This window comes from Mugil cephalus, chromosome 3 (genome assembly GCF_022458985.1).
Source record: "Mugil cephalus isolate CIBA_MC_2020 chromosome 3, CIBA_Mcephalus_1.1, whole genome shotgun sequence".
Classification (NCBI taxonomy): Eukaryota; Metazoa; Chordata; class Actinopteri; order Mugiliformes; family Mugilidae; genus Mugil; species Mugil cephalus.
In genome coordinates this window covers 3,622,751-3,642,649 of record NC_061772.1, presented here as the reverse complement: position 1 = coordinate 3,642,649, position 19,899 = coordinate 3,622,751, and the positions used below count along the sequence as shown (strand labels likewise).

Below are 19,899 nucleotides of genomic sequence, written 5' to 3'. Positions count from 1 at the left end.
CCTAATTAAACTTTGACATAAAGAGTGACAAGAAGCGACGAAGGGGAAACAATAGCTGACTGTGTGTGAGTGCAGGTCCGGAGCAAGCAGGCAGCTTTGTCCCCAAGAACAAAAGCATTTGTTTGCATGCGTTCAACTCCATTCAACTTCAACCGGCCCAGGTGCAAAAACCAAGTTTGCGGGAACATCATAACTCATAACACCTTCGCAAGGCTCATGAGAATCCTGCACTCGGCCCAATCAGTTCAAAGCTCATATTATCCAAGAGAATCAATGGAGCATCTTTATTCGCATTCCCTGGAATGAAATACACGGACAAATAATTCAGGTGTGAACATTTATCCTTGACTTTGCATTTTGTGAAGTCTGGTTGGATGCGTGCTCACAGTCATCCCAATACTTTCAGATAAGATTAAAATGCAATTCTTAACTGGAAACGGCTCCTCACAGCGTTGCTTACAGTAAGAAAGTCACAGGAGGCAGACCAGGGCTTCCCACCCGATTCACGTAACATTAGTAATAAATGCGATTTCGTTATGTTTCCAGTGTGCAGCAAGAACAAGATTCCCCTTCAGATAAAGGCCCTTGATTTTTGATAGGGGCGGAGTTGCGCTCTCCTTAACTGTTGGTGGGGAGGGAGGAACGCCACGTTCTTATAAAAAGCCTGTGGCCCGACGGACTGAGAGAGTAGACGGAGCAGACAGACTGACCCTGGACTGTACTGCTGACCCAGAACCATGGCACAGAACGGAACCGCGGAGAACGGAGTGTCAGAGGGGATCCCTGCTTTGCCTTTCCCTCAGCCTGTCAAGATCCAAGGCATCAGGCACACCGAGGTAATGTTGTTCATCAAAGAAAAGAAAAGAAAAGAAAAGAAAAGAAAAGAAAGAAAACACACACTCTTACACACACACAAAACAATGTGACGCTGCAATTTGGATGTCCAAATACTAGACGGTAAAAGTTTGTATGACTTTGTGTTCAACTTGAGATTTGGCGGAAGCAAAAGCTATCACAAACACTTTCCATTTACCCAGATTTTCATCGGAAATGAGTGGCACACATCCAGCAGTGGAAGGACGTTTCCAACATTCAACCCAGCGACAGGTGTCAAACTCTGTGATGTGGAAGAAGCAGACAAAGTAAGCTTTATTTTAATACGTCTGAATGACAGTAGTTTAATAGATTAATAATCATGGATTCCATTGAGTTATCTGCTATGCTGCTTTAATAGTTGGATCTAAAGACACATGTCAAAAAAACAAACAAAAAACTATTTGGCATTTTAAATATGCCATCTGTTTAGAATTATAATCACACAAGAACGTAACATAGTCGTTGGCAAGTTATTATGTCCACAAAACTGCTTTGACTGATCACTTTTGACGGAATTTTTGTTTTTTACGCACGGGGATTTATGGTGGAAGTAAGTACATAGAATGTGTAGCGTATTATTATAGCTACCAAGCCTCACATAATTAGAACAGAAAACTGTCTTGAAAATTAAAAAAAAATAATAAATAAAAAAAATCTAATAAAAATAAAAAATAAAATATTGTATGAACAGCTTGCTTCATTAGTAACCAGTAACCTACTGTTATGTTCTGAGATTTTGATCGGCATAATTTTTTTCTGCTCAGGAAGATGTGGACAAGGCGGTGGAGGCAGCCAGAGTTGCCCAGCAGAGAGACTCTCCTTGGCGGAGAATGGACACGTCCAGTCGCGGGAGGCTCCTCAACAAACTGGCCGATCTGATGGAGAGGGACCGGCTCCTGCTGGCGGTGGGTTCTCTTAGTGCTCTCTATGCTACCCTTATACTAGGCTGGTACCGCAGCAATTTAACCCTCGAGTCCTTTACGCACGGACATTCTGTTAATTTATTATAAAGGAACATGTGCAAGTAACAACTTATACAGGCGCAACGCAAGAAAAGAAATGTTAATGATAAATCTTTCTAAGATGCCATCACCGTCCTCTATTCAATTATTACTGTCGATTATCAACTTTACACCGTCTAATGCGTCTTCTACGTTTGTTATTTTTTTGTTGTCTTAATTTTCAGAGTATCTGAAATTCAGAAATAATTTCTCTCAGCTTTAGAAATAAAGCCGCATAAAATAAATGGAAACAATTATTCCTTACTTTTATACAGGACAGGTCCCTTCAGTAACTCCACAACTACCTCATTCTCAATGTGTCAGTGACAATAACAAGACCTGACGGCATGGACAGCAATTTCTTTTTTTTGATTGCAGATCAGATATATTCACACTATTGTTCCAGAAGCAAGCCCTGATTTAAAAGAAGCTGTTTTCCTTGTAGTTAAAAACTGCAACGTGCCATCATGTTATTGACTTATTTGTATAATGTTTGACATCAAGACAGAGAGACCCCAGTCAAGCCTCTCTCTTTTTCCTATGTAATGATTGCTGGATGCTACTTTTCACTCTCTCTCAGACATAGTTTGGAATCTCTGCTGCAGTGTCTTTTCACTCTCAGCCGCCAGCATGAATTAAGTCTTAGGTTTGCAAATGAACCCTTACAAACACAAGAGAAGTAATAATACCAGATTGCATGTGACTGCAAATTGCAAACATACACTGGAGTGGTAGTGTGCAGTGAATAGCTAATTACACTAAACTCCCAGCTATGTTTGAGGAAATAAGGACCAGATTCAGACCGTTAAAATGTACAGTAAAGTCCTACAGTAGACTCAGTATCCAAGGTTCTTTCTCGAGGGCCTCACCTGATTTTATCCTTAGAAATAAAATAAAATTTTCTCCACTCAAAATAGTGTTGACGTTGGAGGGATACACAATGCATTAAGTGGTAAATGATGTCTGACATACTGAAACATAATCACTATAGTGCCTCAACACATTCAATGATAAATTAAGTTTTACATGTCTGACTTATTGCCAATACCTTATACACTGCACTGGCTGCACATGGAAACTACAACAACAGCTACCTCAGCCATGAACAACACATTACCTTAGTAAGACCCTAAATTAATTCACACATATCAGAAACCAACAGGTATGACTTAATAATTGTGGCATATTGTATAACAGTGAAATAAAACAGCCAGAAGTAAATTTATGGGCAATTTGCACCGTGCAAGAAGAGGCCTGGCATGTACCAGAGATTACAGATATTTGGTTTACTGGAGGTTTATTACAGTTTTATTTTGTGTTTTGTCCAACATTTTCATTGGTTATAATAAGATTGTTGAAAGTAATTGTAGTAAAAATACAAAAACAGTATTTTTTCCGTCTTTTCTTGAACAGTAGGTTCTTTCTTGCAAAATACTGTAAGTAACAGAAATAAAATCCAAGATGTAATAAACTATAATTACACTTTAAGCTATGTAATGATGATTTTTCCCCCACAGCTCCTGGATAATTTTTATTTTTTTGCGATACCCATGAATTATATTTTGAGAGTAGTTGTTAATATGTTAAGATTTCCTCATTAAAAACTGTAATAATAGCACGGAACATTTGTGGCTTTTCTTACTTTTCAGACTCTGGAGACTTTGGACACAGGGAAGCCCTTCTTGCAGTCCTTCTTCATAGACTTGGAAGGCAGCATCAGAACCCTCCGTTACTATGCAGGTTGGGCAGACAAAATTCATGGCAAGAGTCTGCCTGTAGGTGAGTGTGTGTACAATGTTCCTCCGCCCCATAATGTCTTCAAATGTCACACTCTTCCCTGTTTGCACACTCTGTAGTAATATGAATAAAACTGGCATTGCTGCAGGCCCTACATGCTATAAGCCGTAAAGTCAAAGCAAAACTATTTTTAGAAAATAATGAAATGTCTCATTTGCAAAAGTATTCAGACCGTTTGCACCCCAATTGTGGTCAGATGTGTTCTGTTTGCTTTAATAATTCCTGAGCTGTGTCCAAAAATGCCAACCGTCATCTGTTACAAAAACTGAAAAGACCAGACATGGTTTAGGAATGCACAAACCTGTGCTCATAAGATCCCACCGTTCACACTGCATGGTAGGTTCAAATACAAGACATGAAGTCCAAGAACTCTTTATAGACCCATTTGTTAAAATGCAGTAAGGTATATATCGAGACCAGTGTTTTCCTAAGGAGAAGAAATTTTCCTTGAGTTATGATATGACAGTTTGAAACCAACAGGACTCTTCCTAGAGTTGGCTGTAAAACCAAGCTGAGTAGCCAAGGAAGTAAGTCCTTCATCAGTGAGGTGACCAGTTGGTCTAACAATACTTCACTAGTCTTCTGCAGTGATTCGGGAGCTTGCCAGAATCCATCCATCAGAAAGATAGAAAAGAAAGATACACTAGAGTAAAGAGCACTTGGAATGTGTCAGACTACTTTTATAAACAAAACAACAAAAAAACAGCATGAAGAAATGAGGTTTTCTAATTGGATGGGTTAAACACCAAACTATTTTGGCAATATCATATGGTTTATGCTGTGGAAGTGCTCTTCCTCTGTACCAACAGAGATAGTAGTCAGAACTGAAGGGAAAGTAAATGCCGCCAAATAGTTTGCTGTGAAGAAAAGTTGCTCCACAGTGCAACGACCAGAGTCTGGGGGGACAGTTCACCTATCAGTATGATAGCTAACCAAAGCCTTCTGCCAAGACATGCTGTAGCGACTCGAGGTCAAGTCTGTATCTGACCTCAAATGGTCGAGCCAATGTCCTGAAGAACATGCAGAACATCTGAGCGAAACCAGAACATGAAAGTTTATAGATACTTCCCATGCAATTCGAGTCCAACATGATCTGCCAGTAAGAATTTAATAAACTACTCAATACCAGGTTTGAAGATCTCGTAAAGAACTTTTCCTTATGACATTATGGACAGCAAATTACAAGCATGAAGTGCTTTAATAATTTCTTCATAGCCTATCCCTGATTTATCTGCAGTTAACTGGAAATTCAGATTGCAAGGCTTTATCAAACTCTGGCTATTAATGAAGTGCATTTGTGTTTTCACAACACTATTAGGTTGATGTAATTACAGTGGGACTGTCTCTATCTATACTTATTGAGCCATACAGCTGTATAACATGAATAATTTGCACTAGATCGCACACATGAAACACATAAGAGTGTGTCCACTGTGGGCTAGAGAGAGGCATTTTCAGTCTTCTTAAGAGGTCCATAACCATAGCTGAGAATCAACTTAGTTACAACAGTGCAAGTGCTTTGACCTGAAAGGACTGTGCTCAGGTCTGGGTGGTATCTCATCCAGCCTGTTAATACTTCCTTACTCTTGTCAGATCCTACTTTGCGTCTCCCGTGCAGGACAGCAGATAGACAAAACAACCATTGCCTTTTCCTCTCGATTAGATCCCAATAGAGTGGTGAGAGACAAAAGGCACACTGGCACAAAAGGAAGAGGAAGAAGCTGAGATAGTAATCAGTGAGGTGCAACAGTCTGTGAGGATTAACAATCATTGCTGGCTGAACGCCTCCCCAAGCCAGCAGCCACTTATCCAGTAATCTCTGGAGTAGTCTCACTGCAAGTCAACAAGTTGGGAAACATACACAAGCCTTTGTTTGATGGAAATTGTATTTAACTGTCATAAATGGTGTAAAAGTGGACTGGAATTTCCATAACACAAAGTAGATTGGGCGTTAGCTGCAGAATGTGATGAAGTCAAGTAGCCATTTTCCTGGACAACTCATCTGGCAAATCATATTTGTATAATTAGCAATTACTATTTGGTGCAGCGCATTTGAAAAATAAAAACCTCATGCTTTAAAAGTAAAAACAATGTTATGACAGTAATTAAAAATACGTTGTCCTTGTTACAAATTAAGAACCCACACATGCAACCAAACCTGACACACTTTCCCTGTCAACACTGCCGTTAATAATAACTGAGACTGAGACAAAGACAGAAAAAAATGGACGAATAAAACAATGAACCCTAAAAGCGTGTGCACAACCTGGAACACATTTTGCAAGAAAATAGCACTGTGTGTTTTGTGTTAGAGTGGTAGAATAACAGATCTACAGTTCTCCGTCTGCCCGTCTAAATCTTGTGTTACATGCTGACAGCGAGATTTAGTTTACTACTATTGAACAGAAGCTCATCTGGTGACTCCAGCATAAAGGCAGCTAGAGATGATTCCTGTTGAGGGGGAGTCGCAAGTCTGTGATCAGTCACATGAGAAACTCTAGAAGGTCAGCGCGCAGGCTGGAAAACCAGGTTCGATGATTATCTGCTGAGGCCCTGACACATCCATGTGCAGGACACCTCGAGTGTTATTAGTGGCTGGTGGAGCGATTAATAGCAGCTTGACATCATAAGTATTGCAGGTCAAAACAAGTTAATGTGGTGATCTGGAACCTCTGTTTTACTCTCTTTGGTGGCACATCTGGTATGTAATAGTAATCACAGGTGTGTTTTTGAATCGCACTTCTAACAGATATACACTGTACAAGTGTTTACTCCTGAGCACGACTTGTGATTCTGTAAGGACTTTCATATGATTTAGCCAGTGAGCCACAGGATTAATTAACACTTTGTTATCTCCCGTGGTAATAGCTAATGTAAGGCATTTATTGAAACTTTTAAACCTTAAATAACACAATGGAAGACAGCCAAGATGATTATTAAAATCCCAAAACGTGGTAATGTAGCACTTGCCTTGGATCTGGCAAACTCTGCTCATTTCACATGTTAGAAAATACACCTGTGATTCAGTTGTTCATAAGAGGTCAAACAGGAACAGTGTTTTGAACCTACTTCCAATGTTCAGACATCACATGTTATCCTATATTAATCTGTAATCAAGCTGTCACCAAGACGTTGTTTGCTCCACGCATCACTGCACCACCATTGTAGTCAAATCCAAAAAATTGAGACAGTATCTACAGTCTTTGAAGTGTTTTGTTTTAAATAGCACCTTAAAGAGATATCATCAACCCATGTTCACAGTAAAATACAAATGTACTAAATGTATGCTTTCTGATATTTACAGACGAAAGCTTCATGTGTTTAACCAGACATGAACCTGTTGGTGTATGTGGAGCCATCATTCCAGTAAGTCCAGAGGAAATCACTGTCTTCTTTTACGTTCTTATAACTGTTCCTCTTATTTTGGCATGCTGGGAATAGAACCTTTGCAGAAATTAAAAGCACGTAGATACTGGGCTGAATATGTGTGTGTGTGTGTGCGTGTGTGTGTGTGTGTGTGTGTGTGTGTGTGTGAATCTTTGTGTGTGTGTTCGTACATGTGGGGAAGTTAAGTACAGTATCAGAGTTACAAATTGCTCTTGCATTTAAGCTGGCTTATTCTACCTTTATTCTCCGAAGTCAGCTTATGTGGATATCCATTTAGTCTGTGGCTTTGAACAGGGTCACGTCAGAGTCTCCAGAGCTGGGCTGTACAGCAGTTTTGGCACGGTCTTGGTCCAATGATGCCCCAAGTCCCAGAGAATTTGTTTGCTGTATAGACCCTTTAAAAAGGGAACAGCAATACAAGTATGAGGACATTTTTCATCATCTCCATTGTTCAAACGGCTGAAGTATTAGTTTCAAACAGCTGCCAGAGAAACTGACGAAACGTTTACATTGTATGCAATGAAAGGCGCTTTCATTCAGATGCTGTGTTCCATATGCACAGACTGTAAGAAAATTGAAATCGCATGTAAAGATATGGAACATTAAAAACAGTTTTATTTAGTCACTTTGTTTTGTCTATTCAACACATCTCCAGTCAGATACTGTGGTTTGAAGAGCTGGATTCAGTGTGTGCGCTCTGTCTATGCTGTGTGATCATTGGAAAATCCAAAACAAGCAGTTTTATTGACTTAGAAATAATAGCATTTATAAGTATATTGTGCAAATAAAATGCAAGCCGGTACCTGTAGCAGCCAGGTTTATGTTTATGTTTGTGTATGCAAAAAAACTTTGGTGTGATCCTTACAAATATTAATTCAGTTTAAGCTGTCTTTTCAATAGTTTAACAGATGTATCCGAAAAACAAGGTTGAACGAGGGCAACTGGACTTGTAGGGTTTCGCAGGTGAAGAAGCTACTCGGATGAGTGGAAAAACAGCTTCGACCGGCCTACAAGCCCAGATGCCCTCGTTTCACCCTGATTTTTGGAAATATCGTAACCTTGATGACGGAGAGCCTTCACACTGACATTTTATGAATGTAGACTTTATACGTTTTGATGTTGCTGTACCAAAGCAGACCTCTTAGACAGCAGAGCTTAAGTGCTGCATTGTATGCAGCTCTTTTAATCCATTTATGCCCTGGACACATGGAGACCAGCTCTTTTCATCGGACTCTGCAAGGGCATCTGCATTTGCCAAATTGTTCCACTGGTGTAGCACTAGTGGGCCTTTTTATTTTTCAGCCTTTTAAATGAATAGCTCCATTATGTACTTCTAACACCCCTGGTCTTGACTCTGTTCAGGCCTAATCAGAATCACTAAAAACTATCCTGACAACACTGATCATAGACAGATAGTGCTAGTAAGGTAACTGCAGTCAGTTTAAAACACTGTCCAAATGCAGGGATAGAATGAAACCTTGGTAAGGGTACGAGCAACTTAATCTTTACTGTCCACAATCAAGACCTCTTCTCTGCTAAACCCTTCAGGGCTATTCTCACAGCAACACCCAACCCTGTGTAGCTGCTGGAATTCACTTTCAAACATTTCCAATGTATATTGTTTTTTTTTTTTCTCCTGATAATAACTTCATCATATTTAGGGTGGGGTAGTGTTTGGTGTTAACTCACATTGTGTTGCACTAGTATAATTTCAGCGTCATGACAGAAAACAGCCATTCACTTTCTATCATTTGAGCATAAGCCTACAACCTCTAATGTTGCTTTGGTAACAAAGAAACAAAACGGCTGTTGTTTGACATGGGAGATTATATTATAAAAGTGAAATTTATACTGTAGAACATTGTGTAATTACTGAAAGCACTGCTGGCGTACACACAGCATGAGTCACTGTCAGAGGAAAACAGGAAACCTTTCTCCCGACTCGTGATCCCAAGATCCCTTAATGGCGCTGAGTGTTTCCAACGTGTTGTAAAAGTTAACAATGCCTAAACAATAAACATCCCGCACTTACAGATATTGCTGTCTGATTTGGGTTTGAGTGCCCAATTATTTGTACATTCGTTTCCAATATGGAAAATAATTGACCTCATTTTATGAATCTACTTTCAGTCATCTCCAGCACCAATGAGTCTGAGGGTCTTTTATTGTGTTGCTATATTCTTTCCAGACCTTAGTATAATTGATAAAGTGATTTTATTCGGAGTTAACTGGGAATACAGGAGTACTGATGATATTTGAGTTGCTTGGATTATAAGACAGTTTGTGCCTCTCATGGAATTGTTGCAGCAACAAAAAGATATGAGTCAGAGAAATAGATACTGTTGTCATCCAAAACACCAAATTACACCTTCTTATTGTTGGTTTAAGGGTTTTGTTTAGCGAAGAATGGGCCATGTTCACTTCATAATCATTGGTTTGTGTTAAAATAATAATTTTTAGGAGTGTAGGGGAGTGTCTCCAATACAAAAATGACTGGAAACAGTACACATGTAGCATCAACACACACAGCACATAATTGCACAACAACTTCCCATGGCCTACAGGTGAATATTTTGGAGGATAATGAAGCATATTGCTTTACCTCCACTCAATACCTGCAGATCGTGTTGGTGTACTTGAGAGATCCAGGACTTTAGAGGCACACAGGCAACACTACACTCCTGGCAAAACTCTCGTCAGGATGCCACATCAATCTCTTGGTATCTGTGCCTGCATAAAGTAAACACTGGCCACAACCGCATCATACATTTCAAATTTGTTTGACTCTGCCGCGGGAGGTGTAATAGTAACCCGGCATCAGATGTTTTTCCTCTGTGTCCTCGCAGCAGGATAAACTGCATCGTGTGTATAGCACTGTTTGAGATAAAAGCAAAAATATTATATATCTAATGTAGCGTGATTTCACAGCCTCTTATCAGACGGATCACAGTGAGTTGACTCATCCTGTGACATGCAGTCACTTAATATGTTTTCTGTGTTCTGTGTCTGTGCTAGTGGAACTTTCCCCTGCTGATGTTCGTGTGGAAGATAGCACCGGCTCTGAGTTGTGGAAACACTGTGGTCATGAAGCCAGCAGAGCAGACCCCGCTCACAGCCCTCCATGTTGGATCGCTCATCAAAGAGGTCTGATATTAGGCTCAATGCGTTCAGTGGGACTGATCCAAGCCGAGGGCTGACAGAGGCTTAGACTTGAAACCTTTGATCGTCCTCTCCCTGAACAGACTCAGGGCCTGTATTCCTAAAGAAAATCCTGCTCATAATCAGACTGTTGTGCTTTTATTCTGTTTTGGGGGAGATTGTTGCTGGTAAAGGAGACAATCTGAACCTGAATTCAACTATTTTCTAAATATGGGTAGGACGGCCCTTGTTCTTATCCTGCACTAGACATAATCACAGCATGAGACAGGTTTACATGTGACTGATGTAGGTTCACTGTCTCTCTGATCTCATATTTTATGGTGCCTTGCACACCCAGAATTGACATTAATATGTGTGTTGTCTTTTTTTTGCTAAAGTGTAGTGTAATAAATGTTTTAAATCCATTATCCATAAACCTTGATCTGCACATTATATATGGATAATATGTAGTTGGTGGGATTAATATTTATTCCATTTTTGAAAACATTTCACACAATAAAATGTTGCTTTTAAGTAATAATGTTAAAATATGCTAAATAATATGTTTCTAGGAAATCAAAAGCCAAATCTAACTACAGTAAGATTTTTATGGTCTGAGAATTCAGCCTGTAGAAAAAAGTAAAACTTGAAATATTGATATATTGCAATGTTCAAACATAGAAGAAGACATTATAAAAGCAGGGCACATGGGGTAACTTTGGGGGGATAGCACAGGCTTGGATGTGGCCAGATGTGTTTTGCTGGGATATTTCATCTCTAGTGATTCACTGCTTGAACATGCTTTCTGGATTGCCATGTAAGGCGGAGTTCCCTCCTGGAGTTGTGAACATCGTCCCAGGGTTTGGCTCCACAGCTGGGGCAGCCATTGCCAGCCACAAGGACATTGACAAAGTAGCCTTCACTGGCTCCACTGAGGTATGTGAGTGCACTTCTCCGGCGACAATCATTTTCATGTAGGAATTAAATCATTTTGGAGGTGTTTGTGTGCCCCAGTACTGCTTTTAACAAGGTAATGTCATTTGCTTGTTCAGATTGTCCTAAAGTAAAGAAGATAATGGTAAATTCTAGAACTGCTTGGATGGTAAAGAAACAGAAAACAACATAGAGGGCAAGGAAGTAATCAATGGGTTGAATATGTTGGTTTGTAGCAATTTAAGCAAGTTAGGGAGAAATACACTAAATAAGATTTTTTTTCAAATTAAAGAGCATTATTAAGAAATTTCCATCATGTTCCAAATTGAAGCAACTGCAGCATGTGTGTTTCACCAGCCAGCAATGGCACACCCTGCACAGTCTGCCCCATTATTCAAAGCATGAGGAAGTAAGCCTCCAAGCAGTCTTGTTTGCACACCTTTTGTTAAGGAAGTTTTTATTCTTCTGTCTTCATTGCCTGTGCAGCCTGATGTTTTTGAAATAATGAATTCAGTTAAAATCAGTTTTCCACTTCTGAAATGTTTTTGCCAGACTTGTTTCATTATTTTGAAAAAAAAAAAAGGTTAAAAAGCAGTACAGGCCATGGACTCCGTCATTTGTTTTTGGTTCACTCCTTCCACGCATCAAATGCCTTCAGTGTCTCTTATCTTTTGCTTTACTGCTGTTGTGTGTTTAATAACTTTGTGTTTTATATGAATTCTGCATCTCTCATCTCATTATCCAGTCAGTCCCCTCAGTATTTATACTTCCAAACTGTCACCCTACCCCTCGTTTATCAAGCTTTCCAGCCTCCCTTCCCCTGTTCCCAGTTTGTATTTATTGGGTTTTCTGTTTTTTTTTTCTTGTTATATTGTGGATGTTATTCTACATTCGTGACTCTAATTGCAACCAGGTGGGACAGATGATCAAAGAAGCGGCAGCTAAAAGTAATCTAAAGAGGGTGACACTGGAGCTGGGTGGCAAGAACCCCTGCATTGTGTTTGCTGACTGTGACTGTAAGTAAATACACAACATGCTTTTCTTTATTTTCATTGACAAGATGCAACATCAACATGTTGTGCTTTGATTGTATTACACATAATGACCCTGCTCACGATTTTGTTACACTTTTGCAGCCCAGGTGAATTCATAATGAATTCATAATTGTCATCCGTGACATATGATGCCCTGTCACTTGTGCAAATCAGCTTTTTGTGTCTTTGCCATCATGTAACAATATAATAACTGAATAAGTTTAATGTGGAGATTTCACAAACTATCACATTTACTATTTGGGCGTGACATGATGCATTATCATAGGAGCTAGAAAAGGGACATGCTCTGATTGATGTGTGGTGACCATTCCCCTATGGGACTGGGCCAGACGGCAGGTTGAGTCCATGGATCCATGTTGTGGACACAGCGACAACTGAACATCAAGATTCTTCATATGAATGTTTTTCCATTCTTCTTCAGTGATGCTGAGCCTTCCAGCTCAGAGTTCTGTTCTTAGCTGACAGTAGTGGATGCTCATTGTACTTTTCTGCTATTGTAGCAAATCCACATGACTTGTTGCCATTCTCCTCTGACCTTTATCATCAGCTAGGCATTTCCACTGCTGAACTGCCATTACTCTGAGTAAACTCTACAAACTGTTGTGTATAAAAACCCCAGCAGATCTCCGGTTCAGTAATGCACTGAGAGTAGCACCAAAAATCATGCCATCGTCCTGAGTCCCCGAGGTCACATTTTTCACTTTTGCAAGATTTGATGTGACTTTTATTCGCTGCATTACGTAAAACCACAACATTGTAAGTCAAGTTGTCTGTCTGTCTCATGTGAGTATTGTGTGTGTGTGTGTGTCTACAGTGCAGGTGGCTGTGGAGGAAACCCAGAAGGGAGCATTTTATAACCAGGGTCAGTGCTGCACGGCTGCATCACGTGTCTTTGTGGAGGAAAGTATTTATGAAGAGTTTGTGCGCCGCAGCGTCGAAAACGCCAAGACGATTGTCATCGGAGACCCGCTGGACCCCCAGACATCACATGGACCACAGGTGTGAACAAACACTCAAGATCATAGATTACAAACTGTTTCTGCTCTGACTGCTGTACACTCGAGAGAAATTGATTGATTAATAACATTCATCATTCATCATTTTGCTAATGTTTCTGGAAGGTTATTCCGTCTTTAAAATTGATGGAAGGAATTCAAAGCATGCAAGAATAATGAGATGTTTCATGTTTTATTCTACGTGCAAATGCAGTAGAATCACAATTTCAGCTGACATGCACCAGATATCCTGACCTTTATTCTACTTTGCTAGGTTTTTGACATTCCTGCCACACATAATGTAAATCCAAAGTATAGCAATAGGAACACTATCTGAATATTCAGGTACCTCACCTTCTTTATTTCACCCTCACTAGAGACCCAATAAATAGCAACTGTAAGTAAATCAATCATAGGCCCTTCATGCCCTTCATCATAATTGTCATTATAATCATAATCATAATCATAATCACAGGATGTGGTGTAACAACAATTAAACAATGAACTATAAAGCCCAATACATCTGAGGGTATCAGCTGATTAAAATGACAATTTTATGAAAGTTCATCACTCAAGCGACTGTGACACATGTAACTCATAATGACAAAGTAAATAAATGACAAAATGTTTAATAATCAAAAGATTGGAGTCTCAGACTGTGTACAGTATTGTTTCCATCCCATTAAAATGTTCAATTCCTTTATCTACTCATCTCTCCAATGCTTCTACTAGATTGATCAAGAGCAGTTTGACAAAATCATGGATCTAATAGAGAGTGGAAAAAAGGAGGGAGCCACGCTGGAGTGTGGAGGTGGAGCCGTGGGTGAAAAGAGCCTCTTCATTCAACCCACCATCTTCTCTGGAGTCAAAGACCACATGCGCATCGCCAAGGAAGAGGTTACTACTTGTTTCATTGCTTTACAAATGAGCCTGAATGATTCTGACGGAGCAGTGTATGAACATGAAGTCTGACACCTTGTGGAAATGTGCTTCAACTGCACAACAGGCAATGCTGAGGGGCTGTCCAGCTTTTTTAAAACTAAACTAAAATTAAAATTTAAACTGATATTCGTTTCTTATCTGTTAATTTTGACAGTTTTTTTTTTTCCTTTTGTCTTTAGGTTTATGCAGTTTAATTTGACCGGGCTATAACTATTAAAATCTTGACAAATTACATTTCAATATGTTGCACATTTTCTGAAAAGCTGAAACTCTGAGTGATTCTCTGATCAAATATTCTTGATCAGTTAAGAGAAATTATTCACACAGTCCTTATCACATCACCAGGCTATGTGGTTTGTGACTGATATTCCTTTTGGCAGTAGTGACATTTAAAAGAAAAAAATGCAATTTATTAGGCTAGTCAGTGGGCTGTGTTTAATTTTAAAAGAACGAAAGTGTTTATTAGTTCATGTTATTTATCTGACAGAGATGAACGCTTTTCTGGGAGAAAATGAGAAAAGTGACATAACTCTGTTCACTCTTTTCCGTTGAGTATGTATACTAGCAGAGATGAGGCAAAAGCAATAATGAGAATACCACAATCAATGTCCCCAGAGTGGATCATACTTTGAAAGGACAGCAACTCAAATCAATGCCTCAAAACTGCAGTGCAGACGATATCTCATGCTGTGTGAACTCATTGAGCCAGAAACAAACTAAAATTGGGAGAATAATTGGTACTGGCATTGAGAACAACATCCAAGTGATTTAAACCAAGAGTGTGATGTCCACTGCATTCTCCATTAATCGTGACACCTTCTCTTCATTTCATTATTTGCCTGGGGGAGGAAATCAGCGTCTCACTTACATTTCTTGGATTGAGAAATGTTATCATTTGCTTCGCATAACAAGACTGGATGTTGATTTAGATACTGGTAGATATTAGAATAACTTTGGTGAAAAAATGTTGATCTCTTTGGACCATTTGCAATCGACCTTTCCTTACTGGGAACTAACTTTGGTGGCTGGACCCCAGCCTTAGGTAATGTACCCTTGAGGTCCACAATCTTTGTTTCCCTTTTAGCCTGTGCAGTCTGCCAGTTCAGTGAAATGAGAGGTAATTTGCAGCTGCTGATGGCTGGGTAAATGCCAACCAATACCCCTTCAACAGGAGCTGGCGCCTCACCCTTAACACTTATTTCCACACTCAAAATGTTGACATCATATCAACTGAGACTTCATTTTTTCACTGTCGTCATAGCTACTTAGTGGGAGTATGCATCCATAGCAGTGGATCACTTCAAAATGGACAAGCTGAGTTTCACCCAGCTTGTCAGAAAGACTCTAAATAACAGATTGTCTCCTTAGTCATCTTATTGTTCTTCATCTTGTGCATGTCTTCCTACTACACTGGGTAGGGAGAGAATGGGCTCCTCCAGAGAAAGCTCGGTAGCATCACTGCAAAGGTTTTTATGTCATCCATAAAACATGCCTAAGAACTCCTTAACACCTTAACAGGGAGAGTCACTGCAATGATGGGAGTAACACGCCTAGAAGACCAAACTTCCTCCAGCTCTACCCTGGAAGCTAGATGAACTTTTCCCACCCACATATTTTGTGGCAGAAAGTTGGTGTGTGGTCACTCTGTTGGGAACTGATTATGATCTAGCAACGATCTGCTGGGCCAATCCAGTCATTTAAGTGGGTTTTTAACGTGGGTGTTACCAAAATCACATTGTGATGAGAGCTAACCAGCTACTCTATGAATGAAGGAATAAGGTCCATTGCAGCTAGTATACTTAGTATTATGAACTGGGACATACTGTCAGTCATGGTATGTATCGAGAGGCTCATAGAGATAATTCTGTGTATGCATTCTTCTTCTGTCAATACTAAATAATGGAAATAATATTTTTTAATCGTTTAGTTAGTCTATTAGACTATTTATAGTCCCATCTGTGTTTATACACAGTCTATGATTGGCCATCTCAGATGACAGCATACACTATAGTCGTATTGTACCATTAGTTCTCGTTGCATGTATCTGGTCTTTACTGGTCTGATTTCCTTCTCCAGATCTTTGGTCCAGTGCAGTGCATATTCAGCTTTAAGAGCCAGCAGGAGGCTATAGAAAGAGCAAACAACTCACAGTACGGCCTGGTGTCAGCCGTCTTCACAACAAGTATGGACAGAGCTCTGTCTGTGTCTGCAGCTCTGGAGACTGGCACTGTCTGGTAAGTTCCTGTTTACTGTTGTTGTTAGCAGAGGGAACATTAGGGCAGGTATTTGATTTCCTTCAACTGTGCTGGTGAGATTACACGCATATTACTGGACACAAAGTTCAGGCACCTGATTTGACTGATTAAAGCTTTATAGATTGTTGTGTGAATGTCAGTGAACCCGATTAATGGCTTCAGCACACTGAAATAGAATATTTATATCTGGTTTCACATGTAAAAAACAACTGTAGCTGGTATTGTCCACAGCTGCTTTCAGAATCTCCTTGTTTCAGAACAGCTGACTAACTGTATCTGGAAACAACACTGGACAGTACATCTGTGACATCTGTTTGTCATAGTTTGACACAACAGGCAGGCTGTGAAAGTAAAAACAGAGCATCTACGAGGTTGCAAATCCAGGCAGGTAAACAAAACAGCAGGGAGCAGACAGAGGCAAAATCCAGAGTTGAGATGAGGTAAAAAAAAAACAGACAAGACACTGACAAAGCAAAGGGATGGTGGAAACCTGATACAAGACAATCTGGCTATAGTGGCTCTATAGTGTTGAGCTGGGGTTATGCATTATGTAGGTCGACTGTAGGGACTCTAAAGCAGAGTGGAATCAGTTGAGAAGAGGGTTGGGGATCAGGTGTTGAAGTGGATGGTACAGCTTTTCTGAAGACTGAAATCAGAGCAGAGCAAAGCAAAGAGGCAAAACAATGATAAAGATTAGAAAAAAGAAACAACAGAGAGACATTTAGGGAGGTCGAATACGCTGGCGTATTTCATGTCTTATGGTAAAAGTTAAATAGTCTTGTATTTACATATGTTTCTATTGGTACTCAACGCACTTTACAGTTCCAATGACACATCTACCCATTCTTTCACACAAACACACTCAAACACCACTGCCAAGCACTGGGAGCAACTCTGTAACAACAACTTGAGTGGGGTGGAGATATTAATATTGTTGCTAACAGCAGTGGGATATGGTTATTTTATCTCTTAGAGAGATAGTGTGTGTGTTTCTTAATGAATTAAAACTTTCTGAGTATCTAATGCTGAGCCATAACACCAAAATCTATCTACACTTCTTCTACTCAAAGTGAAAGTATGACTAGTGATTGTTTGCTCATTGTTTGTTCATTGTTTGCTCATTCTTTCACTCTGTCCCTCTCTCTTTGTTAAGGATTAACTGCTACAACGCCCTTCATGCCCAGACTCCCTTTGGCGGGTATAAGATGTCAGGCAATGGACGAGAGCTGTAAGAACGGTCACCCAGTTTCTTCACATTTCATAACACCTGTTCAGCGTGTCATTACCTAACCAACCTTGCAATGTTGTCTCTGTCCCCTCAGTGGAGAGTATGCTCTGGCCGAGTACTCTGAAGTGAAAACGGTGACCATCAAACTGAGGGAAACCATATAAGAAGAACTGGGAAATTCCTTGTTCCCTGCACTTCCCATCACATCAGGCCACATCTCAATTCTCCCACATACAATGGTCATGCTCACTATGCAGGCAGCAGGGTTGGGCCAATATATCAGTCTCCCTGTTGAAACATTTAAGGAGAAAGGATTTTACTCAACAATAATTAATTTCCCAATATATATATATATTTTTTTTTTCTGGTGACCCCTTAGGACGACTTTGTGATTTGAAAATCAGGAAAGTGCTTAGTTGGTGTATTTCTAGTTCATCCAATCCAAGCATACAATTAAACAAATTTGAAAAATTAAGACTCCAGTAATAAAGCCATAATCAGTCACTATTTATTTGGTTTAAATTAAGCAATTAATTTGGTTGATATTCCAGATTTATGGACTGAGAAAATACAAAAACCTCCTAGGGCCTACATCAGACAATGGAGTTTGCTTATTTGTCATGGAGCTGGTTCACTTGTCATTAGAAAGTGTTGCATGTGTGGGGTAGATAGTAGCTGCTGTCTCTGTTAGACTTCTCCTGGTTGGTGAACTTTAACCTCTCCCAGTGGATGCTGTCAGTGTGTTTGGTCTGCTGTTTCCAGGAAGCTCATGTTGTCTGTTTTCTGCTGTTTCATCCAGACTCCTGTCCCCGACCTAGTCTGCACCTCTGTTTTTGTTCCATGCTCACTTGTTTAGAGTTCCTGAAAAAGTGTGGGACTAAAGAAAGGGTTGACTAAACAATTTGTTATTAAGTGACAAATGCCACATAAATAAATATACATTTTTGGCAAAAATATTCCAAATATTCAGTGAAAACATTCAAATGCGCTATCCAGTGGAGAGAATGATAATTGTCTTTTAGCTGAAAATTTTTAGTGTTGTTGTGTTCCAGGGCCCATAAGCAAAACTCAGTGAGTCCGATGTGTTTGTTCTAACACAGGAAACGTAATGGAAGTAGATGCAAGAAAATGGAACTGGTGTCAGGCCCTCTCTCTGGGGTTGTTTTCTGCCATGTGAACTGCATGGATGTCTCTCAATTTAAGAGTGTTAAAAATATTCCTGCTGTTAAAATGTCACAACTGCCTTTCAATCCCTAAAAGACGATTAATTTCAGGGCATATACATGTGATTTAATTTGTTCAAATGATTTCCATTCATTTGGGACGTGGGGCAATACAAGAACGTCAGAGAAAACAAATACTGTTTATTTATGTAATTGCTGAGTAACAGATGTATGCCACTACACTTTTTGTTTCTAACCTGGTGTGATCTAATATGAATTATCTCTGCTGAGGAGAATGTGCCTTTCCTTTCAAATATTGGAAGGAACTCTATTTCCTGTCCCAGATAAGGTAATATTTACCTTGCCAGTAACATTTTAGTACTGTGATAGCAATAATGTTAGGGCCACTTATGATTTTTTTTTTCTCACATACTGTCTATGTTTTGAATGGAAAACAGGTTTCTCTGTAATTTTGTACTTAAATAGTTTGGAATAAAGAAACTCGACTATCCTTTTGTTGTCAGTCTTTGTAGCTGATCCATCACCAAAAAAGGATCTTTTTAGAACATGTAAAATACCGTAACAATTTACAATAATCTATATTTTTGGGTCCTTGGGAGCTTAAGAGAATTAAAAATTCAAGAAAGAACAAACAGTTCCAGCTGCCTTTGTTTTGGCTTTGTTTTAGACATATACCATGCTCATTAATACACAGGATAAGATATTACACTCCCTTGTGCCATGATCCGAGGCAAAACACATTTAGAAGCCTAGTCCAACTGAAAAACTGACTAGCAGGCTAGCCGTCAGCTACCAACTAGCAAACAAGAAGAAGACACCAGCTAACTAGCGTAGCCAACAGCAGCAAGTAAGAAGTGATAGGACACGCAACTACACTTCAACCAACACTTCTCCCCTCTGCCAAGAACCGAAGTAAAACACTAAAAGACACCAGCTCATTAGCCTAGCCAACAGCAGTAGGTAGTATGTGGCACATCATTGGGGTTTTCAAGTGGGTACTTCCCTTCACCTATGTTTTGTTAAGTCAGGCCCATGTTAGGTCCAGTGCCCTGGAGTCACCCCCCTCAGTGCAACCACCACACAACCGTGTGACTTTCAACAGAGAGAT

The 19,899-nt window shown here is 39.7% G+C and overlaps 1 protein-coding gene across 1 annotated transcript; it reads left to right on the top strand.

The window, feature by feature from the left end:
- Positions 1-655: 655 nt before the first annotated feature.
- On the top strand, positions 656-19,281 carry aldh1a3 (aldehyde dehydrogenase 1 family, member A3). Its single transcript, XM_047581322.1, has 13 exons — positions 656-836; positions 1,038-1,142; positions 1,641-1,781; positions 3,527-3,656; positions 6,979-7,040; positions 10,077-10,205; positions 11,022-11,135; positions 12,046-12,148; positions 13,002-13,186; positions 13,915-14,079; positions 16,201-16,358; positions 17,533-17,607; positions 17,702-19,281. The coding sequence occupies exons 1-13, from the start codon at positions 738-740 to the stop codon at positions 17,769-17,771; spliced, it is 1,536 nt and encodes a 511-aa protein (XP_047437278.1). The 5' UTR covers positions 656-737; the 3' UTR covers positions 17,772-19,281.
- The last annotated feature ends 618 nt before the right edge of the window (positions 19,282-19,899 follow it).